The following is a 24,066-nucleotide window of genomic DNA, read 5'->3' as shown; positions in this document are numbered from 1 at the left end:
TTAATCTCCAGTGAAGACATCACTCTGAACACACTGTCCAGCAGATTAAACATCAGCTCAAAGCTACGTATGTCCCCCACCAACAGGTACAACAGGCCGGCTATCAGGAAGACTATCCTCCAAAATTAGCTACTCTAATCAAAACTTTCTCCTTGAGGACCTTGCTGAGCAATCAGCAGCTCCAGCAGTATTTGGCTGTCCTGAAAAACCTGCGCAGGTTCCTGAACATATGCGATGGCCAGATGGCAGCTCCAGGAGCGCTGGCTCTGTTAGCCAGGCAGATGCCCCCTGAAACAATGCTGGTCCTTGTGCTGGAACCACAGAGAAAAATCTGCCCCGTTCCTCCCCTCTGTGGCTGACAGAAGCCTTCCCAGAACGTGGTTCAGGCCCTTTTTACTCCAGAAATTCTCCAGAAGCTCCTGTACTGCTCTGGCATTGAAAGCGACTCCCGAGGTGTCAGCTCCTGCACCGGCTCTGGCAGTGCCTGCAAACGCTGCTGCTCTTTTTGGTTGGCTTTTCATCAGGGGGCCTGAACAAGCAGCTTTCCAAAGAAGCCTCCAGAGAAACCCACTGCGATCAATGGGGACATGTTTGTTGTAACGATTACAATATTTGTTTACTTGCTGTTAGCCAAGTTCAGCGTTTCTTTCCAATATCTGAGGTGCAGTCACAGTGCTAATCCTGCGCTTACACACAGAACTTGATAGAGGCGCGAAACTGCACAGTGCGGGAGAGCACCTGGAACAGGGGATACCGAAAAAAGAGTCCTGTGAACTGTGAGGTGATGGAACGCGATGTGAAGCCGAGTTACACTAGAGTCACTGCGGGAATAACTCCTCAGCTGGAGTTGTTTCCTGACAAAGACGAAGCGGCTGCTCCCCCTGAGAATGCCAGACAGGCAGCAATGACAGGGAGGCCCTTGGAGATCAACCCTGGCCACGATGAAAGAAAAATTCTGGTGATACCTGGCAGGGCAATGATGCCTCAGAATCCACCAGCAAGGTTCTTTAAATCATTCCTGCTCCACTTTAAGCCTTTTACTACCACCTCAGTGCATTTCCTGACCAGCACGGTGCCTGGTACACAAAAGCTTTGGAAAGCAACCCGGGCTGTGGAGGACACTGACAGACGGTGTCACCGCGGCAGGTGGGACAGCCCAGTGGTGGCAGTTCACAGAATCCCAGAATGTCAGGGGTTGGAAGGGCCCTGGAAAGCTCATCCAGTGCAATCCCCCCATGGAGCAGGAACACCCAGACGAGGTTACACAGGAAGGTGTCCAGGCGGGTTGCAATGTCTGCACAGAAGGAGACTCCACAACCCCCCTGGGCAGCCTGGGCCAGGGTCTGCCACCCTCACCCTCAACAAGTTTCTTCTCATATTCAAGAGGAACCTTTCGTGTTCCAGTTTGAACCCATTGCCCCTTGTCCTGTCACTGGTTGTCACCAGAAGAGCCTGGCTCCATCCTCCTGACACTGCCCCTTTCCATATTGATCCCCATGAATGAGTCCCCCCTCAGTGTCCTCTTGTCCAGCTCCAGAGCCCCAGCTCCCTCAGCCTTTCCTCACACGGGAGATGCTCCACTCCCTGCAGCATCTTGGTGGCTGCGCTGGACTCTCTCCAGCAGTTCCCTGTCCTGCTGGAACTGAGAGGCCACAACTGGACACAAGATTCCAGGTGTGGTCTCCCCAGGGCAGAGCAGAGGGGCAGGAGAACCTCTCTGACCTACTGACCACCCCCTTCTAACCCACCCCAGGTCCCATTGGCTTCCTGGCCACAAGGGCCCAGTGCCGGCTCATGGTCACCCTGCTGTCCCCAGGACCCCCAGGTCCCTTTCCCCTACACTGCTCTCCAACGGGTCATTCCCCAACTTATACTGGAACTTGGGGCTGTTCCTGCCCAGATTCAAGACTCTACACTTGCCCTTGTTCTATTTCATTGAATTTCTCCCCACCCAGCTCTCCAGCCTGTCCAGGTCTCTGATGGCAGCACAGCTTCCAGTGTCACCACTCCTCCCAGCTTGGTGTCAGCAGCAAACTTGCTGACAGTCACTCTATTCCCTCATCCAAGTTGTTGATGAATATATTGAATAATACTGGTCCCAGTACTGACCCTTGAGGGACTGCACTAGGTACAGGCCCCATACCTGTGTGATGCAGCAACCGATGTGCTCAGTAATCAGCACCGATCCCAGCCCAGCTGTGATGTTCAAGAGCCTTTCTGAAAGGAAAAGCTGTCCCTAGTCAGGAGAAAAGCATTGAAACATTGGTATTTCCTCTCTCTGTCCCAGATATTTTTGTTGTTATTTATTTCAATTTATAAATTTCATAAGTAAACAATTAAATGAAAAAGCAAAAGTAAAGCACTGATGCTACTAGAGGTAAACAGTTCTTCTGGCCTACACCTGCCGTTCCAGATCTTAGCCTTTCCACATCGTATTTCTGTTTGTGTTCTCCATTTAAGCCTTTAAAAAGAATCCCCAGTGTAGCAACAACATCTGCTGAGGTTAAATGGCCACCCCAGCTGGACCTGGTGCTGCCCATGGCGGAGTTAGTTCTGCAGTTTTGTCACTGACCCTGTTTTGCAGGTATCCCTATCAAAAGCACTATGGACAACTCCACGACGATCCAGTACGCGGCCTCATGCACAGCTTGGCACTCTATTCCCTCGTCCAAGTTGTTGATGAATATATTGAATAATACAGCCCCAGCACTGCCCCCTGAGGCACTGCACTGGATACAGGCCCCAACTGGACTCTGCCCCATTGAACACGACTCTCTGGCTTCTTCCCTTCAGCCAGTTCACAGTCACCTCACTGCCCGGTCACCCAGAGTCACCAGCCCCGTAAGACACAGGCACCGGTCCCCGCGGAGGTGACAGAGCACATATTGCCACGACCAACAGATGAATACGGAGAATAGCTTTATGCAGCTCTATCTATATAAAGCTAATATCTGCAGTGGGTTGGCAGACACCACATGTTTAGTGGTATGGTGTTGACAATGTGCATAACTGCAATGGTCTTCTACTTTAAAAGACCATGAAGAAGATTTGCCTGGGATTGTTATTGATACTGCTCACAGTGTTAAACTGGAGATTAAAATTTACTTCCTGTAATTAACCTGGATTAAATGGTTGAGTTGTCAGAGGGCTGTAAGAGCAGGCATGTGTAATGTGGATAATTACATTGACAGAACTTACTTCAGTGACTCAAGATTCCTTTTCAATCTGTTGTTGGAGATACACATATATATAATTACTACTTTCATATAAAGGCTAGAAAATATTTGATTTGGCTGTTTAGTAATGGATTCCATGCAGCACCTCTGTGCTCGCTCCAAGTGAGATAAGACACTGAGGCAGCCAAGGAGAGAGATCCCAGCAGGGCCAAGTCTGTTCACCCTCTTTCGGGCACAGGCTTTGCTGCCTACGGTGAGCAACGTCTGTCAGCGGCTGTGAGCCTTGAGACAGGCAGTTCATAGCTCGCTTAGCCGTTCCTACAGCACATTTCAAGTATAAAAGGCCCAAGACTTGGAAAAAGTAGAAAGTCTGTTCCAGGAGTTCAGCTCCCTGCCTGGTTTTGCACATCCTCATCATGATGTTATCTAAATTAACCTTCCACAGCTCGCTTATGGGAATGTCAGAGAAGGCAGTACAATTAAGATGATAAATCAGCAATCACAAATTGAAAGTAGAGTATTACTCAGCTCAAGGAATTGTATGCACGAGTGGAACTGGAACTAATATCCAGGGGAAGCAAACTTTGCACTCACTTTGAAAGCCTGTGCAGGATGACTCTTCACAGCATAAAATAACAGTGCTGGCACACCTGCCTCTGTTACCATAGGCTCAGAAAGACAATCAGCAGCATCACAGTTACTATGATTATACCAATAATTTTAAGGGACGTGGCTGTCCACAAGGGGCAAAAGCAGTGTAACAATGGTCATGCACGATGCAATGAGTAGATCAGTCCCAATTAACCCTCCACCAGCACCCAAGCACGGACTTACCGAAACTCTCCAGGGGCCACACCACAGCGAGACACATGCAGACCAACAAAAGCAAAGCTGCAGATCACACCGGTTTGTAACAAAATTATATGGACTCTGAGGACCTACGGTGCCGGTTACAGCATCCTGCTCTGTTGACCAGAGATTTATCTTTACAGTCACTGCAAGGCTAAGAGAGCTTTGAGGTACTGTTCAAATTTTCCCTCAATCAACACACGTTCTTGTCAGGAGTGGAACGTTTTACATGGTGAAATGTTGTGGGTTGATATAAGGATACTATTATTACTTCGTGGCTATTTTAAGACTTACACAGTCATCGAATGGATGCTGAATGGCCAGAACAGTTTCTTTTTGCATCTGAATAAATGCAAGTTTTGTTATTGATCTACTGGTAGGGTATTTTTATTCTTTCATTCAGACACTTCTTCAGTTCCAGACTGAACAATCCCATTGCCCCAAAACACGTCATAAGGACAAGCAAGATCATATTTGAAGAAATACCTCCTGTTAAAAAGACAGTATTGCCCTTGCTAACATCTTCTTGCCAATGAAAACCAGCGGTGCAGGAAACTTCTGACCAAGAAGAAACTCTTTAAGACCTGTTAGAGGTGAGAATCTAGATCTAGTGACAGAGAAGGAAAATTGTCCTGGTTTTGTTAAAAACAAGTTTCTCTTTTAGTCAATTTGCCTGTCAGCTAAAGCCTTCATATTAAGTGCATTTTCCTGGAGAACCAGACACATGTTTTGGTAAACATAGCAATGGAATGCAAACTTACTGATAAGCATGGATAGACATCTCCTGAGAGGGGCGAGAAACAAGTGACCAAGAAACTGACCAACTGTGTATAACATTCCATTCACGTGAATACTTCATATAAAAGTGGGAGATCATGAGGATCTCGTCCCTTTTGCCTTTGCTTTTTCCCTTCTGCTTATGGCCGACATTAGGAGAGGACCTGGCTAGTCGTCCCTGCGAACTGAGGCCAGTGACAGACTGAATCCAGCTCCGGTTGGCTGCAGAGTCCAGTCCAGGACTTCGGGTGCCGGCTCTGCAGCTGCTGGGACTTTCAAGATTGGTTTGGCATATTTTGTATTATTTTCTCTATTCTTATTAGTAGCATTAATAAAACACTGTTCATTTTTCCAACTCTCTTCTCTCTGTCCTTCTTTCCCTCCCGATCGCCTGTGCTGAGTGGGAAGGGGGGAGAGGGAGGGGCAAACAGGGGGAAGTGGGGGGGAGAGGAGGTTAACAATACATCTGCCAGGGTTTGATTGTCACCCCGCAATCTAAACCCTCGACAAAAATCCATCCTAAAAAGGCCTGGATCACGCAGTGAGGAGACAGGATATCTTCATATTTGCAAACCAAAGCTAAGAACATGGGCAAAACCAAATTCCTCACATTTAACACTCACATGGATAATGCTCTGACTACAGGTTACCCAGTCATCCTCAACACCTGAAATTCCCTTTTGATCATCAGTGCTTCCCTCAGGTGGAGGGGACAAATATGACCCTGCCATTCCCAACATCCTCGGTGGCGAGTTTTCAAGCGAGTGTGCCACCTGGTTCTTTGAAAACAAATACACAAACGACATTCATCCTCTGGAATGAAAATCTCAACTCTTCTATCAATTTTCATACACATCGGCCCCTCAAATACCAATTACATGCACTTGGAGGACACTACTCATGACACTCAGCACACCAGAGAAACACATTATGTTTTTGAAAGAACCACAAGGAAATTGCTTTTATAAAGTAAGAGATGCTCTATTCATTGTATACACTGCTCTCAAACACCATCCTAAAAACTATTTAAAAAAAAAAGTGATAATATATGTTAGAACATCCTCCCCAGTGGAGAACTTTACCCCCTGCCAGTCTTTAAGCTGCCTCCCAATCTTGCTTAAGCTTGTCATCAGAGGAAGCTTTTCGTGAGGGAAAAAAGAGAAGAGGAAAAACCAAATACGTGTTGTCAAACCCTCCCCTTCCACCTTCCCGTAAGGACCTTCTATCCCAGACCCGGCACTCGCAGGTCTCACACCTGGGAAGTCACATCCTGTGCATGAACGACCCTCACACCCCAGAGATGGGAGGAAATAACTCCTGAGAGCAGACTGAACCCGCACAGGTCGCTAGTGAAGGGCAAACACTGCAGAGGCAGCTCTGACAAGGTCGGCGCTCAGTCTGATTGCCAATCCCGATCCTCAGGGAAACCCACGAACTGCCAAGAAATAAACAGCCGTAACATTTCCAGACAGCAGCTGTGCTGCTCTGCCACACCATAACCCCGCACCCCACGGGCTGTCACCTCTCTCTTTCTCTGCCTACATCTCATCTGAGCATTTGAACATGCCAGGAAACATCACTTCTCTTCTCCTGAGAAGACAAGTATCACATCATTCCTGTTTCCCTACAAATCAGCATTCCCATGCTGAACTTGCCAGCTCCATTTCCTTTCAAATAGGATCTGATGGATACAGACTCAAAACTCCCAGGGATTTTCTCATTTCCATTCCATTTGGAAAGCAAGCTGGCACTTTTAGGTCAGGCCTGAAGGTGGCTTGCATGCCTGAAAGCTTTTCTACTTTTCAGACTGTGCGGTCTAATGAAAGACATCACCTCTGCATACGTCCTTAGACATCACGGCCACAACAATGCTCCTATGTTTCTATATACTTTAAAAAATCAAGCCATATCTACATTCCAAATAAGCTTCTAACCCTTATTAAATGTTTCAAAACATGATTTTGAATCCCTAAAAGTTTAAAGACACTTTAGGCTCCCTAAACCACTAAGATTAGAGGAAATTTGAGTGATATCTCACGAGACCACTGTAAAATTCTAGTTTTCCAATTTAAACTTCTGCAAGTCATCACTATTCTCAATCAAAGATTTGAAAATAGATGAGAAAGTGCTCATTGCCATTAGAGAGCAAGATAAAGCTAGAAAGACACAGAAACTGCTTAATATCACAAAAACATTAGTCTTCCCTAACAAATCAGCCAGTCCCAGTGTCTGATGGGAGGAATTAGGACAACACTCAGACTGTGGGAAAACAAATATTGATCAAAACAACTTGACATTCAAACATCTTCACTCTCTCAACTTTCTGTTCACAGTTACAACTAACTCCATTGGCCCTTGGTAAGTGTTCCAGGAGATCCAGGTCTCACTTCTCAACTCTCTCTTGCTCACCTTTCCCCCCAAGAGCTGTGGTTTCTGTAGCAACTATGGTGCAAATCTTGAGAGAAGTAAAAAGCCAGCAGACACACACTTGTGTTCACACCTCAACATTCACCCCCGTGCACAGAGGCATGCGGAGTCACAAACCTACTGATAAAATTACTGACCCATTGAAGATACAAACCATGTTTGAGAAAACATCTGAACCACTGTATGCGAGGTGAAAGCTCCACTAACCAAATATTTTCTAGGTGAAAGCCTGTCAATGTGTCTACATTCAACTTATCCTTGTTCTGAAAAATGACCTGCGCTCTTACCATCGTGATTAGAATTTCCCAGGGTCCATGGCTCATCGGAATCAAAGTGAGTATCTCCTCCTATTCCTGGTCCAGGAAAGTAAGCGTGAGCTAGGAATCCACCTTCTCCATCAAACGGAGAACTGTCTCCATGGAAACCAGAAGCAAAAAATATCATAATATCTGCCTCCTTTCTGTCATTTTTGATTTCGTGGTAGGGGACCTCTTCAAAGGTCAGCGGTGTCACCCTCTGCCAAACGTCAAACGCCTGTCGGATGGCTCTCCTCGTATCGACCTCTCCAACCTTGGGGGTGTAGTTGTGTACACTGTGCGGATGAGAAAGAAGCGTCCTTTAAATTTGCAGAACACATTCAAGATTTCTTCTTATAATTCCAGTACACAGCCACATCTACACGGTTTCCATTTCCAAAGAGTCTTTATTTTTTGCAGCTACTACTTTGTGCCCGCAAAGTTTTGCCGTTACAAATAAAGTTACAAACAAAACTACGTTTTGCATTTACTAGCAAGAATCTTCCCAATGCTTTGGTTAATCTTGCATCACTGCCTAAAAACCTGACAGCCTTTCAGTCCTGGTGCAGACAGCTAAATAAGGTAGTTTAAAAACGTAAATCACTTTGGATTTTGTCTGAAATCATCGTGCTAAAATGGAACGCAGCACATGAAAAAAACTGACTGCTGGAATTCTTTTTTTCAGAAACAAATCTTTCAATAAACTATACGGCCTTACTTATGCGAGCAGCTTAATTCTCAGGACTACTCAAAACACTTAAGAGTCCACAGGAGCGATGGACCTGTCAGTTTGGTGCAACCCAGTCCATGACAGCTGATGATCCACAGATTAAGGGGGTGGGGGGAAAGTTTAACTGCATATAAATTTCCCATAATTGTAAGCTTTAGCTTCAAAGGAGCTGTTCATGGACTGGTTTTTGTGTGCGCATATAACAGACTCGAGACCTATTAAACTTGGCTTGGGAACTATGAAATACCTATGTCGTAGAAGCAACTTTCAGTTTTTAATGAAACTGGCTCAATTTAATATAATGATTGACAGATGAAAGACACTGTAATACATTCAGTGGTAAAACAAGGTGTATATCACTCGAATGGCAAACTACAAACACCGAAACTGGAAAGTTAAACAACTACTAGTTTGACAATGGCAAAAGAAAAGCCACCTGCCAACCTGCTTCCTGTTATGCATATGCTTAGATATGTTTTATTTATACAATTATATACCAGTTTTGGTATCTAGGGTCCAGAAAAGGTTCGGAGCAGGATCTGACTCTCAGATCTTCACATACAGAAGGTGTCTCTTTAAAATTTGAGTGGAAGGAATGATTATTGGCAGGAGCTTCAAACTAGGCCCTGCTACCACCCTCTGCCGTCCCTCACTGAAGAATCCTCCTCTTCCTTTCTCAGAGCTCTCGGCAGAAGGAACAGAGCCCCCGATTCTCTTTCCCTTCACACCATCATATCTCTTCCTACACATTCTGACACCTTCCCCATGCTGGTCACTCATATTTCTATCTCTTCACCACACGCTTTCTTTCTGCCTTAGCCTTGCTCACCCCTATCTTCTCCTTAATGTCTACATTGACAATTTTTACTCCTCTGCAACCTCCTTTCCCTCTCTCTCAAAAAAAAGGTTATACTTTCAACTAGCGGGGGTTAATTTTGTTTTGAAGTGACATTCCTATTGTCAGAAACTTCCACTGGCATTACTTGGCAATTGCCTTTCAAGAGGTAAGGGCCTAAATGAATCAAACAAGACACGTCTCTGGAAACAACTCACTTGACACCTGTAGCTCACTTCAGCACGTGGGCTCCCCAGGCCTAACTCTGGACAAAAGCAAGCGCTCTACTACATGAGCAAAAGCAAAACCTCTGCAAAAATAAATATTCAGTAAAATGTTACAAATCAGTAGCAGGAGAAATCATCAGGCCTTTAAACAAGGATGTTCCTTCTGCTTTAATGGTTTGTCAAAGAAGAAACATGATCTAAGGGCTGAGTCTTATTTTTGTAAAAGAACAGAAAGGGGCTCACTAGGATTTTCCTGCTGAAATGACACAGCTGATGGCTGGGATTTAGGCATCTTTACTCATCATTCATTTTCTCATTGAGAATAGACTCTTCAGTTACTCCAGTGCTCTGAAAGTGTTTCCCCCCAGCATGTTCTGAGAATCTAAAGGCTCATGCAACCATCGGAGCAAAAATCCAGTTTTCAAAAGTTCTTACAACGTTTGCTTACCAGACAAATACACAACTTTTTTCCCCACAAATAAAAAGGCGCAGGGAGGGCTCTATACCTGTAGGTTATATGCTTCTGTCTCCACTTCTGTCCAGTTAGTGCATACCGCTTTTTCCTCCGGCTATGGCGTAGGTGGGGATGATCTGGAACTCCACATCGAGGTTTCTTCATCCACCTGGAAGGGAAGGAAAGAAAGAGCAAGCTAACAAAGAGTTTGGAAAAGAGATTCAAAAGAACTCAGGCGTGGACGGATGGCCTCTGAGGGAACCTCTCCTGGGTTCACCCTCTATGCACAGAGCTGCACACACACCTCTGCTGACAATCCACACCTCAGCACATCCCAAATAATTCATTTTTCTTTTTGGAAACACAGACACCAGATCATGTAGCCCTCACGCTTGTCAAGAGCTTAGTGACAATAATGCCACAAGAGAGGCCCACATCAAAACTGCACATGTGTGTGCAGTGGGATCAAACTCTGCTATCACCTGCTCTATCCACTCTCCGTTATTAAAGTGCTCCTGTGCCAGTAAAACAACCTCCAATTTGTAACTCGCTAGATAAGACCAAAAATGAGCAATCACAACCCTCCCAGATAGCAACAAAGGCTTACACCTGTAATAACCAGAACAGACCACTCCAATCTGTGGGTCACAGTCACCAAGTTCTGTTAGGTCCTCCCCATAAGCCTTGACTCTTTTGATGTCCCTCGTCACGTAGGAAACTCTTGTCTCTATGGCCAAGTGACCTGGAAGATCAAAGGCTGCTATCCCTTGCACAGGACCCAGCTCCGACCATCAGAGGAGACAGGTCTCCTCCCCAAACTCCTTCTTCTCCAGTCTCAACAGATCTTTGCCTATTTCTTGCACCAGGCTGAAGGTGGTCAAGCACTGGCACAGGCAGAGTCTCCATCCGTGGAGGTATCCCAAACCCAACTGGACGTGGTCCTGGGCAACCTGCTCCAGCTGTCCCTGTTGGAGGAGTAGGTTGCAGTAGATGATCTCAAGAAGTCCCTTTCTGATATAAATTATTATCTGACAAGGAGAAATCGACTATACCCCAGAATACTATCCCACTCGCTGGTGCTGGCACACTCCAGAGAAGTCAGAAGCAGCTATGGAGGAAGGAACCTGCCCGTGTGGCAGCGGGGGAGAGAGGAGACAAGGACAGGAACACAGGAACTACAGGTACTGCTCTCCAAAGGTCCCAGCACAGCAGATTTCTGCCCCAGCCACATTCTTTAGGATTTTGCAGTGCAGCCCAGGACAGGAGACCAGTGCCCAGGAATAACGCAAGTGGTCTCTGGCCACAGCCTCCCGAGCACAGTGGCCCTCGGCCCAGCTTGGGCTGCTGCTGGGGACGTGGCCCTGGCATTTGTCAGGGGTTTTACACGTTTGGTCTGAGAGCAAGGGCAAGTGTCCACTGTGACACAAGGCCTTGAGAACACACTGCAGGACATGAGAGACGGAACATGCCACTGCCTGGGCACGCGCAAGAAGAGCATCGTAGCCAATCCTGGCAGATTTCACAAAGTCACAGAATGGTTGGGGTTGGAAGGGACCTCTGGAGATCATCTAGTCCAGCCATAGGAGGAGACTCCACAACCTCTCTGGGCAGCCTGTTCCAGTGCTCTGTCACCCCTCATCTGTCACTGGGCACCACTGAAAGGAGTCTGGTCCATGCTCTTGACACCCACCCTAGAGATATTTATAAACATTGATGAGATCCCCTCTCAGCTTCTCGTCTCCAGGCTGAACAGACACAGCTCTCTCCTCATAAGAAAGGTGCTCTAGGCCTCTAATCATCTCCATAGCCCACCACTTGACTACCCAATTCTCTCCTCAGCAGGGCTTCCCCACATCCCCAGCCACCTGGGGACAACTTTTGGCCTCCCAATGCAGACATTCCCCCATCAGCTGCAGCCAGCCAACGATGAGCAGTCCATATGTGCCCACATGCTTGAGCCTAAGCAATATACATCTCATCTACCAGAAATATTAGCCCCACACCTTCAGGATGGGAGCCTCTTCCCACCCGCAGGAGATGGTTTTCAAGACTTCTTTTCAGAACATCTTTTAAATAAAAACCAGACAGACACTTTGCCTCATCCAGCCTCACAAGGACCTTCTTTCACAGCACACACTGTTCGGGAAGCGGAGCAGCCAGCCTTTCCTTAGGCCACTTCCTACACCCAAAACCTACACGGGCTCACAAAGTGCACTCACCTGTCATCTGCTCCCCACCACGAACGGAGCAAATGAGACTTGCTACACATATAGTACCGAACACGACAAGAACCCAAGCTGGGTACATAAAGCCAGCACACATCTTCCTCTCTTACATCACCTTACAGTTATCGGTATGGTACGTCTTTCAGAAGTGTAAGGAAATGTCTTGCCCACACAACTGCTGCCACCTTCAAAGAGAAGCAGCACATCTGAGGTTTGCTTTCAGAAAAGCCATATTAACTCAACCCCAATACACTGTGTTTTTCCAAGTGTCCTTTATTTGTGTTCTTTCGCCACTTCTGCGAGAGAGATGTTCGGCTTAATGTAGCCTAGATATTTCCTGAGTATTTTTTAAAAAAATCCCAGTCACATGATATGGCACCGAGTTTTTATAGCATAACATTATACAAACCACAGTGTGAATGAGGTTTTCATCTCCTGAGCTACATGAGAGCTCCAGTACTCTGAACACCATCAGGCCCTGATTACAGTCAGAAAATCACCTTCTGTTCTACCTTTACTGGTTATCATCTAGAAGGCAAAAAGTAAGAGGAGAGTGCTACCAAACCATCGTGGTTGTGTGGGACAGGACAGCAGGACTTTCCCGGGCAGTGCCAGCTCTGCTGAGACACCAGTAACACACCCTCAAGCCCCTCACACCCCAGGCCCGCTGGAGGGACGGACACCGGCTGCCCCACGCCGAGCGGGCTGCGGGAGATCAGCCCCACGGGGGCAATCGGAGACAACCCGAACTGCACAGAGACCCAGCCAAGAGTTCATTCCCTCAAAGACAGCCAAGTTCCCTGCCCATGCCGGCCCCGTCCCATGGTGAAGCTGCAATACCAGTACCTTGGGCTTTAGGGGCTTCTTCAGCCAAAGCTGCCAAAGTATCGGTGTTTGCAGAGCTGCCGACAGATTCATGCTATGCACAGCTGCCTAATTCCTCTTTCAACCCATAACACCTGGGTTTGTCTGAATCCCCATATTCTACCACAGTTTGCTCCAGAGCTCAGCTACACACATTCCGAAACAGACCCAGCAATAAAGCCCAACTACCTGGGTAGAGCCAGTACCCGAGTTGTGCTCCTGAGCTTAAGTCAAGCTGGGAATGTTTTCCTGTATCAGTTCCTTGATTCAACGTACTTCCCAGACATAAGGAACCCAGTTTAACCTCATGGGCCAGGTACAAGACCAGCCATCTCTTATTTTCTCAGCAGGGGAGATCTATGGCAAAATAATCACACAGCTGTAGCTTGCTGCTGTTGATCTTCTTCAGCTGAGCTTTCGGACAGCCATTCTCTACTGAGCAGTTTGGATAACCCCTTCTGTGCTCCAGGGGATTTATAAAAACACATCACATCAGAAACAACCACAAAAGACAATTACTCGACAAGTAATTCAGATACTTATGGTTTCCTTCCCCCACCTCGCAGCCTTTTTTTTAATTAGCACACCAATAACACAAGTTTATACTTGGCATTAGCAGGAGGACCATGAGCCAGCACTGGGCCCTTGTGGCCAGGAAGCCAATGGTACCTGGGGTGGGTTAGAAGGGGGTGGTCAGTAGGTCAGAGAGGTTCTCCTGCCCCTCTGCTCTGCCCTGGGGAGACCACACCTGGAATCTTGTGTCCAGTTGTGGCCCCTCAGTTCCAGCAGGACAGGGAACTGCTGGAGAGAGTCCAGCGCAGCCACCAAGATGCTGGAGGGAGTGGAGCATCTCCCGTGTGAGGAAAGGCTGAGGAAGCTGGGGCTCTGGGGCTGGAGAAGAGGACACTGAGGAGCTTTTGAGGTCCCTTCCAATCCCTCCACAAGACTCTGTTAAATCAGGGAAGGTGTCATTCAGTCACCTACTACTGCGCCGGTGGGAGTGGTATCTTCAAACGCTGTCATGCATCCCAAGGTCAGTAACCTGCACTACAGACTAAAAACAAAGCACAAGACACACAAGACACTCCCAACACCAGTAAGACTATTTCTCAGCTCTGTCCAGGGCCACGTGATTGATTACAACAAACACAGCAGCCATCACTTTTGCTAGACATCAGTGTCCCCTCTCTCCAGCACGCTCCCAGGACCATCGCCTTGCCCAGCTGCCAAGCAAAATCGCAACTCCACCCGCCAGCTGCAGGCAGGCACCAAGTTTGCTGAGGCACTGGGAGCTGCAGGACACGAGGAGGCTGCTCTACATATTCTCCCCTGCTCTCCTTACAAGCCTGTACCTCGGGGCAGCCTCTCTGCTGAACACATTCCCACCCCACAGGTCCCAGTAAGCAATACCAACGGTGTTGTTCCGTCCCATTCCCCACTCGCACTGGCAGCCCCTGCATGGTGGCTTTCACGCTCTCGGGTACCACTCTTGGAGAACACGCTCGGGGATTGGGGACACATGGGGAAGGAGATTAAAAACTTCAGGCTTCTATAATAGGTGTAAACAGAATGTGCAGAATTTGTTGCCTAACAAAGAAACTATAGAAAACAGTAACTTCGCACTCTGACTGATTCTAAAGTCGCTTTACAGGGACAGAGGTTATGACACCGACAGAAGCAATGGAAAAATTCATAACTGCAATCTCAAAACTCGTAACACAGACTGAATTAACAGCTTAGCAAACGCCTGAGTAATCCACTCCCGAGCTCTCAGAGCCAGCCTGCCGTGCCAGCTCTGCTCCTTTTGCTCAGCTTCCACAACCAGGGCTGGGGTGATGGCCCAGCATGGCCCAGCCACACGTGCCCCTCAACTCAAAACACAGGCTCGCTGCTAACAGCATTTAGGACCTGTTTTTCCTTTCACGGAATTTCTGGGTAGGTACTCCTGCCATACAACATAGCGATGTCCTGATTCAGGACAGAGGGAGGTAGAGCACAGCACACCCACACTGGGCTGCAGCTGAGGTTCCAAGCCTTTGGAGAGTGGAGTTTCCGAAGAGGTACCATCCACCTGCCTTTGGGTGTTCCCGCACCAATCAAGCCCTGCTCTTATATAAACTCAGTAAAATGTGGGCAACACCTTCATTTCCACCAGAAAAATCCTTTTACTTACTAAAGCAGGGACTCCCAAATGCAGTTTGCTCCATCGCCCACAGGGCAGCAGGCCCTAACTTTCAAACTAGCCCCCCAATGCCATGGCCCCTTCTTTCCCCCAGCCCCTTCCAACTCACACGCATCCCACCTGCAAGCGTCCGCACACAACTGCACATACACAACCTTGCTCTCTGGTTCTGCTTCAGCATTCACTTACAAACTGTGCTACTAAGGGCACACAGATCCCAGATGGAAAATCCCACCTTTAACAAACATTTCATTTTCAACTCATTTGGAAAGTAAACAAACAGGATTTTCTCTGTCCCTCAATGGAGAGCGAGGGGCTTGTCCTGTGAGCTAAATGAGTGTGGGAGAGGCGCTCCCAGTCCAGGATGATCCTCTCCTGCCTAATTCACTCATTTCTTCTGTTTCACCCTCTTCTTGTAGTCTGGAAGACACACAACCAAACCCTTTTGTTCTGCCCGTTACTTGGTGCCCCCTTCTTTAGTGCTACTGTGTCCCTTTTGCCAGCAGAGTGCTACAACAGGAGAGACGAACTCAGCAGAGCACACTCTAAAATGATCTGTTGATGCAATAAGAAAAGGTCAAGGGAAAACTCTCAGGCAGCGCCTGAACAAGTCCTGTTATTTGTGCTTTCTTTTGTTGCTCACCACGAGATGCTTCTTTCCCCCAGAACTAGTAAGACCTTATCTGCGTTCTGCTTTAGTCAACGGATGCTGCCCTAGTCCAGACCAGCAGCAGATTCAGTCAATACACAACATCCAGTCAAGCGGATGATGGGAACCAGCAGCAACAAACTGCTCCCACCCCCAACACAACAGGGTTCCCACCCAAACCACCGCAGCACAGGCTGAAGAGCAGGCTAAAGGCAACAGCCTTCAAAGAATGAAGCCGCTCCAGCCCAGGCGATTTAGACGGATGCTTCCATGCTATCGCGACGCTGATCGCAAACAACAAATAACACATGGTCAACGTACAGCAGAGAACACCTGATGTCCAACAAATGGCAACTACTGACAGCTAACTAGTCTTGGCTATCGCCATCAGACTACAACTCACTTCAAATTGGAACTGTAGATCTCCACAAATAGCATCTATGGAGACCCACGATTCCAGTTAATTACTAAATACACTAGAAGCCATTTCTGAAGCCAGATTTTCACCTAAATCCAGACAGAGATGGAAATAAAGGAAACGCTCGATGTTCTCTGCTTTCAGAAACTCACAGGATTCACACTTTGCTGTGCATGATCAGCAGGGATCTATGTACAAAACCCAACATTTAGCAGGAGCTTCTCCTCACGCTTGCAAACAGTGCTATTGGCAAAAAGAAAAGGTGGAGTTGTCCCAATGTTTTTGTTAGGGGCACCTTTCTGTAACCAAGACTTCTCTGGCTGAGTCAGTCGAATATATCCCTTTTGAGGACTTCTTATAGCTGGAATAATAACTCAGGTAATGTGACAATGTGTTAAGAAAGGGAAAGACAAAATTAGCCTACGTTACTCTTACTCAATAGTTGTCTGGTCCAAAACTCCTGTTACTGGGATCCCATAAAACTGCTGCATAGTGGCAACCGCGGACTGCACGGCTTTTCCCGACTGCAAGGCAGACGTCTGGCTGTCAGATGGAAGTAAGTAGCCGTAAGTTTTTAACCAAACCTGTAAAACAGAGAAACAGATGGTGAGATGCCACAGTAAGTTTCCAACTTAACAGATCAGAACATTTCCTCAAAAGAAAAAGTGACTAACTAGCCCCCAAAAAATTCATCTACCTCTCTTTTTTTTTTTAATTAGGTTTGGTAATATCATCTGATTCCTAGGGAGGGTTGAAGACCCAGCTTAATATCACCTTGTCCTGACAGGACAAAGCAGACCTGCCAGTTCAAAATAGTCATCATCCCTACTGAGTAACTGGGGCAGGCTTAGGTCTCTGGAGCACCAGAGATGCCCAGGGAGCTCTGTCCTTGTTCCAGAGACACCCTGCGCACCCTGTCACCTGCGCACCGTCACCTTGCTGTCACCAAACCCCTCAGGTCACATTCCCCAGAACCCACTGCCCACCCACTGCCTGCTGCTGCTCTGAACCATCACCCCAAGCAAATGGCTTCACCCGGGCGGTCCCTGCAAACACAGGTTCAGCTTTATGCTTGCACTGAGCACAGGAGTATTTCTTTAAAAAAACATATTAAAAAAAAGCACCACCAAAAAACACACTCAGAAAGTTTGCAGGGACTCTGGTTAGGCGGATTTTTTTTTGTCTACTAATAGCAGATATCTAGCAAATTGTCAGAACAGGAAAAGAGCCAACTCTCCTCAAAGAGCTTTGTCCCTTTTCCCCACCTCCCCCCCAAAATGCAGCCTTAGAAAAAAACACGTCAAACTTGTCAAAATGCTAAGGACAGCATTTTCAAAAACACCCATCAATTCAGGGGTTTTTTTCTTTCCCTCTCTCACTTTGACACCAGAAGAAAAAGGAATATTAATTCACCATCAAGTGCAAACGGCACTAAAACTTGAAGGAAGGCTTGCTTTCAGAAACTTTCCACCCAATCCTTTCACACACACACACCTCAGTGTTTCTTCTGGCCAGTACCCCAGCCCTTCGATTCAACACTTAGACCAAGGATTACTATGAGATCAACAGATATCCCATAAGCTTTTTCCAGCCACGAGGACAATCCCATCTGACCCACGGGACAGAGTCCTGAGCACACAAGCGCTGCTGAATCACCTCGTTGCTCAGAGGGAGAGGAGATGAACACTGTCCCTTAGCCCAACAGGGCAGCGGGAAAGGGGCTCAGGTCAGGGGAGCACAAGAGGGAGAACAATCCCCATTTCTTCATGGCAACAAGAAGATACCAGAATCCATTGGGAAGAGAGGAAGGTCTTGCTTCCACAGCAAGAGGACAAAGGCATAAGGCAGTATGTGGGCCAGGCACGTTAAAGTTCACACACGGCGCCACTCAACACGGATGCCAGCGATGGCTCAAGGCAAAGCCAAGCCGCAAACCTGCCTGGAGACTGGACGTTTGTCACCGCTGCCTTGGCGCCTCGCGTTGGCCTCTGACGGGCACAGCGCGCTGGGACACCTGAACCTCCCGCCTGACCAAAGATGCTGTCTCTGAGCAGCAAGGGCAGAGCTCAGTAACCAAAGCAGCTCTGAGTGGGACTGCCACCAACTGCCCCCGCTCCTCCTGGCCAGACTCGGGCACGGCAGCGGGCACGGGACGGGGGCGCCGGGGCAGGGACACCAGGGGACGCCCGCACGGGCACCGCGAGCGGCTCCTCCCGGGGCCGGTGCTCCCAGCACACGGGGGTCCCGCCGGCCCCGGCGCAGGCCGGGGAGCCGCCAGCGGCAGCAGCCGCGCAGCCCCAGCCCGGCCCGGCACGGAACACGAGCCCGGCCGCTCCGGCAGCGGGCCGAGGCCCCACGGGGGTGCCCGAGGGCTCCTGGCGGGCAGCGGCGCACGGGCGCGGAGGAGCCGGGGAGCCGCTGCCCGCCCCGCTTCCCAGCCCGGCCCCGGGCCAGCGCAACGCACAGCCCGGCCCCGGGCTTCCCGGGCCCCGCTATCCCGGTCCCAGCCCCGGCAGCAGCGGCCTCCCCGCCCCACAGAGCCGCCCGGGCCGGCCCCGGCCCCGCTCGCAGACCTACCCGGCCGGGGCTGGTGTCGGCGGCGGCGCGGAGCAGCGCGCAGAGCAGCGGCAGCAGCGAGCCCGCCGCGGCCAGGGCCCCGCGCCGCCTCGGCGCCATGGCCGCGCTGGGGGCTGCGGGCCGCGCTGGGGGCTCCGGGCCGCGCTCCGGCCCAGCGGCGCGGGCTGCGGCTGCGTGCGGGGGCCGGAAGGGGAAGGAGCCGCCGCGCCGCCTCTTCCTCCGCCGGGCGCCGCGGGCCCGCGGCTCTGCCGAGCGCCGGGAGCTGCGCCCGGGCGGACCTCCCCCGCGGGACGGGCTGCCAGCCGGGCCCAGCAGCCCCGGGCCGCGCCCCTCTGGGCTTGTTCCGCCTCCCCGCCCCTGACTGCGGGCAGGGGACAGGCGGAGGGGCCGGCGATGGACAGAGCAGGAGGGCCGGGGCCTTTCCCTGCCGGGCGCCCCTCTCACCGCGGGCTCGTTCCGCGCTCCCAGCGCTCCCGCCAGGGCTGCCCGGCGTGGGCTGGAGCTGCCTGGGGATCACACGGGTGCGCAGGAGCCCGGCTGCACTGCTCTGGGCAGCTGGTGGCTCATGGGCACCTTTTGTGCCCCGTGTCCCTCACAGCCCTGCGCTGGGGGAGCGGAGGGCGGACCCCGGTCACTCAGGGTCCTCAGCCAACGAGGCGCCCCACCCCAGAGAAGCCTCTAGACCGTGTCCATAATGACTGGGGTATAAAGCAGGACCCCGCTACCCCCGTGGGGAAGGTCGGATTCCCGCCTCGGGCAGGGATGCTGCCTGAGGAGACTTCCCGGCACTGAGAGCCCTCAGCGGCCCTTGGTGAACGGTTGTTTTTCCTCCAGGGAGCCCCTGACAAGCGATTGGGGTGCAGGCTCCCTGTGAGTAGGGCTGGGGCTGCCCCGCTGCTGTGGCCATGTGCTGGTAATGGCCCCGATGCTCCGTGGAACCGGCTCTTGCTCAATGTCCCTGGAGGGCTGGTGGGTTTGAGATTCCCTCCCCTCTGGCTTGTATTGGATTCTGTCATTTGGTTTCAACAATTTCTTCCCCAAAGGGCTGTGGGGCATTGGAACAAGCTGCCCAGGGCAGTGCTGGAGTCACCATCCCTGGAGGGCTTCAATGAACACGGAGATGTGGCGCTTAGGGACATGGTCTAGTGGTGGACTTGGCAGTGTTGGGTTAGCACTTGGACTTGATGATCTTAAACATCTTTTTTCCAGCCTTGATGATTCTATTCTACTCCGTTCTATATAGATGAGCACCATGAAATCTCACCTTGAATGTTTCCAGGGATGGGGCATCTACCACCTCTCTGGGAAACGCTTTGCCACTATTTTACCACCATCATTCTAAAAACTTGCCTTCCTTGTATCTAGTCTAGATCTCCCCTCTTCGGTTTAAAACCATCACCCTTGCCCTGAGAAAGAAAAGAGGAGAAAAGGAGCTCCCGGGGCAGGGAAACGCAGAGCTCGGCACCCAGGGCACACGGAGCGCCGTGCTGGGTACCCAGAGGCCGCTCTACAGGAATTCACTTCGCTAGAGCTCCGTGTTCGGAAAAAGACACAGAGGAGTCGAACCAAAAGAAAAACTTTATTCAACTAAAGGGAAGAGTCCACCGGGCATATCCCTGTGGGGTCTCTTCCAAAACGTGGGGGACGCAGCCCCCGTTGACCCCAGTTCCCCAGCCCTCGCTCCCGGCCGCAATGATCCCTCCTCCTTTCCCCATGGGCTGAGGTACTTGGAGGGTACAACCTTTCCGATCCGCCTGCTCCCCATCTCCCCACCCACCCCCCCAGTGCCTCCCCACCCACTCCCCCAAGTCCCCCGAGTAGCTAGTGGTTAAAATTCACTTCCGTCATCTCCAAGGGTGTGACTGCCCCTGGAGTCCTGCTTCTATTTTGGTGCTTGCACCAGCTGTGTCTCCGGGAGGGCCACCTGAAAGAGGCAAAAGGCCACTGGGATTTGCCATCATTCCTCCCTATGGCCAGACCCTCCTGCCACCCAGTGCGATTCTGTTCTCACCTGTCTAGAAGCCGGCACCTCCTGCTGGTCAGAGAGAGACAATCCGCACGCATCTGGCAGTGACCGACCACGGCAACATCTCTTCAGCCTCCTCCGTTCACGTTCCACCTGCACGTTGGGGAGGAGAAAGGGTCACAGACTCGGGCCACCAAACGAGGAGCAGAAGGACCCCTGCACATCAGGGCAAGGAGATTTCTGCTCACAGACTGTCACTTGCACCTGAGAACGTTGGGGCAAAACGCACTCGAAGCAGAATATGGAGGAGAAAGGGCAAGAGAGAGTCCAGTGTGTGTGGATGGGGACACTGGGGCAAGAAGGGGGGTACCCCAGTGAACGTGCATTTGTGGAGGCAACGGGTGCCAGAAGGGAGAGAAAACAGACAGTGAGTGTCCACAGGGGGAGGGGGAGAGGGCAGGAAACCAGCAGAGGACTCCAGAGTGCTGTCTGGGAAACGTGTGGTGTTCCAGAGCACCGGGAGGCTTTGCAGAGGCAGGGAAAGCCTGTTTTACCAGCTCCAGGGTCCTCCTGAGCTCAGCGTTGTATTGCTTCAGCTCCGTCTTCTCCAGTTCCAGCCTTGCAACTGCTCCCTGCAGACATTCCAGCCGCTGCGACAGGCGTCTCTTCTCTGAGAGCCAGGAGAGCCACTCCCCTTCTGCAGCAGCCTGCTGGGGATTCAGAGAGGAGATGGTGGAGCTGGTGCCACACGCAGGTTACAAGGGCCAGAATGAACAAGCCGGGGAGACTGAGCGGGCTCAGGACCGGACAGGGCCAAGTCCCTTCTTCTCCCCCTGGGCCACGGCCCATAACAGCCCCAAACTCTCTTCCCAGGAGCCCCCTCCAGATCACCTGGGACAAATCCACACTCATTTCCCTTCCTGCTTTTGGGGCTGTGTCACAAGTACATCTGGACTGGCAATGAAGCCTTTCACCAGATCACGCAACAGTACCAACTCCATTATTTTAATACAGCGGAAAAGCTGTTGCCCAGAGATCTCCATCTCTGAAAGCATCCTCTAAGCACCATCGGTGTCACTGCTGTTCAGCCATCGGTATAAAATTCTACTGAGTTCCGTACATGAGTGTGGTCAACCGTGCCCTTTCCTTGCCGTGGCAAATCCGCCCCAGGACACGCTGGCCAAGCTTGGCCAGACAGGAGAGAACCAATGAAGGGAGGAAGGGAGGAAAGAAAAGAAAGAAAAAAACCAACAGTTCATTTCCCATTTTGGGGGGGTTTGTTTGGCCCTCTACTGTGTGGAGTTTTCGTGGCACCATCCTCTAGAACCCCACTGCTCCCCCTTGAAGGAGTAATGGCCAGATCACACTCTGTCATTCTGTGTTTGAAATCAGGACTAGTTTTCCCCAGGCAGGCATGCACTCCACCACTGCCCTGGGCAGCCTGTTCCAATGTCTCTCAGCCCCTCTCAGCTCACGCCCTGTTGCCAACAGCCTGTTCCTTCAACACCCCAACCAGGCAGACTCACCTGCCCCTTCTCTCGCTGCTCTTTCATCTGCTGCCTGAGCTGCTCTACCCGCTGGCAGGCGTCTGTGAGCTCTCCCTGAGTCTGGAGGAGCGTCTCCAGTAAAGAATTCTTCTCACGCTCCTTTTCCAGCGCGGCCTGCACAGAAATAAAGGGCAGACGGGTTTAAACTTCCCTCACAAAAGGTCTGTGCCAAGACTCCAAGGCCGACGGGCTCACACGTTCTCTGGGCGCTGTGCTGCTGCTCTCCTGGGTCATTCTCTGCCCACGGGGAGACGCGGCTTCCTAAGGGACACTGGCAGGATAAACAGGGGCCCTCCGGGACTGAATCCACAGCAAACTCTTAGTCAGCTCACAAGAAAACGTGTGGCATTTCTCAAGTGTCTCGCCTTGCTGGTGAGGGGATCCCTCATCTTCTGCTGCTCCTGTTTGCCTTTCCATGGTGGCTTTTGCCCCCAGTCAGCAGCAGAGAAAATGCAAGGCTGCCAGAGGGCTGCAGCCAGAGCTCCTTCAGAAAACTCATGGATTGTGAGTGGGGTTGGGTGAAAATCAGTTCAGTTTTAGGGTACTCAGTAGACTTTGGATCAGAACTGCCATTGCAGGGACACTCGGTCATCTCCGAGCGCTGCCCTGTCCTGTCAGTACCTGCAGACACAGCTGGGGGTTCTGCTGTCCCTGGGCACTCTGCACACAGGACCTTGGGCAGGACACAAGCGCTGCCAGTGGCCCCAGCCATCTCCCACAGCTCCAGCCTCGCAAGAACACACCAATTCTCCCTTCTCAGCCTTTACCTCTCGCTCAGCATTTTCACGTCTGGTTTGTTCCTCTTGTTGTTGAGCTTGCACGGCAGCAACTTTCTGCTCCATGTCCAACAGCTGCTTCTCGTGCTCCCTCTCTGTCTCTGCCTTCTCCTGTTGCCATCGCTCCAGCAGCTCCTGCAGCTCTGACTGGTGCCCTTCCCGCGCGCATGCCTGAGGACGGGAGGAAAACACTTCAGGATGGAGCCCTAGCCAAGCTCCTCAAAACATGGGGAGCGTCACCCTCCTTTGGGGTTCAGGCCCAAAGAAAACCCCTCTGTCCACCGAGAAAGGGCAGCAAGAAAGGAACAAAGTTCCCGTGACTGCAGCTGGCAGGAGGGTCAGGACTCTGCCCCATGGGAGACAGGAGGCTGGTAAGAGCCTCCCTGTGCTGCCACGCTCTGGGTGGGACCCCCAACCTGCCCTTGAACTCATCTCACGCCCACGCTCAATCTGTGGCTGCATTTCCTGTCCCAGCACAGTCCTGTGGGCTCCACGTGCCTTCGAGTACGAGCCATCGGCTCTGCTGCTGGCCCGGCAACGTGTGGCCTGCGACATGTGGTTGCTGCCATTTCACACCTCGGGCTGTTGTGCTAAAGCCAGCCCACCAAGCTCGCTTGAGGAATTAAAACGCCTCTTGTTTCCTACCAGGTCTTGCAGAAGCCTCTGTATTTCTGCTTCGTGATCGCTCTGCCGAAGTCTGAGGGTGTCGTCATGCTGCTGTTCTCTCCGCAAGAGCTGTTGTGCCGCGTTCTCCCGTTCCTGCCTCAGGAGTGATCTCTCTGCTTCCAGCTCACGTTGAAGACACTTCACTTCCCCTGCAAACCCCACAAATGGCAAGAGTCAGAGTCTACCCAGACCCTGGTTCTGGCCTTACTGACCTTCAGCCCTTGGAGTTTCAGTGCTGGAGGGTTCTGCTCCAGCTCCTTCAGTCCTCGCAAGCACTGCAGACAGAGAGCTGGTTTTATAGCATCTTGTCTAGGCAGGGGATCACCAGAAACAAAGCACATGGGGCATCACCTTGTATCACGTCCTTGGCCTGCGTGACGATGTGAAGTTGCATCTCCAGCTGACTCCGGGCGATCTCCAGCTGG

General features: G+C 50.8%; 1 protein-coding gene across 1 annotated transcript in view; it reads right to left on the bottom strand.

Moving 5' to 3' along the window:
• Positions 1 to 18,979, bottom strand: part of MMP24 (matrix metallopeptidase 24) — a 47,135-nt gene extending 28,156 nt beyond the window's left edge. The window contains exons 1-4 of the mRNA XM_080354360.1: positions 18,687 to 18,979; positions 16,545 to 16,693; positions 9,824 to 9,940; positions 7,517 to 7,821 (exon numbers count right to left, since the gene is read on the bottom strand). Coding sequence (XP_080210486.1) covers positions 7,517 to 7,821; positions 9,824 to 9,940; positions 16,545 to 16,693; positions 18,687 to 18,785 — 670 coding nt within the window. The 5' untranslated portion in view covers positions 18,786 to 18,979. The remainder of the gene's footprint in view (positions 1 to 7,516; positions 7,822 to 9,823; positions 9,941 to 16,544; positions 16,694 to 18,686) is intronic.
• Positions 18,980 to 24,066: the final 5,087 nt, after the last annotated feature.

The sequence above is a fragment of the Nesoenas mayeri genome, assembly GCF_963082525.1.
Source record: "Nesoenas mayeri genome assembly, chromosome: 16".
Taxonomy (NCBI): Eukaryota; Metazoa; Chordata; class Aves; order Columbiformes; family Columbidae; genus Nesoenas; species Nesoenas mayeri.
This window is presented reverse-complemented; position numbering and strand designations above follow the sequence as displayed.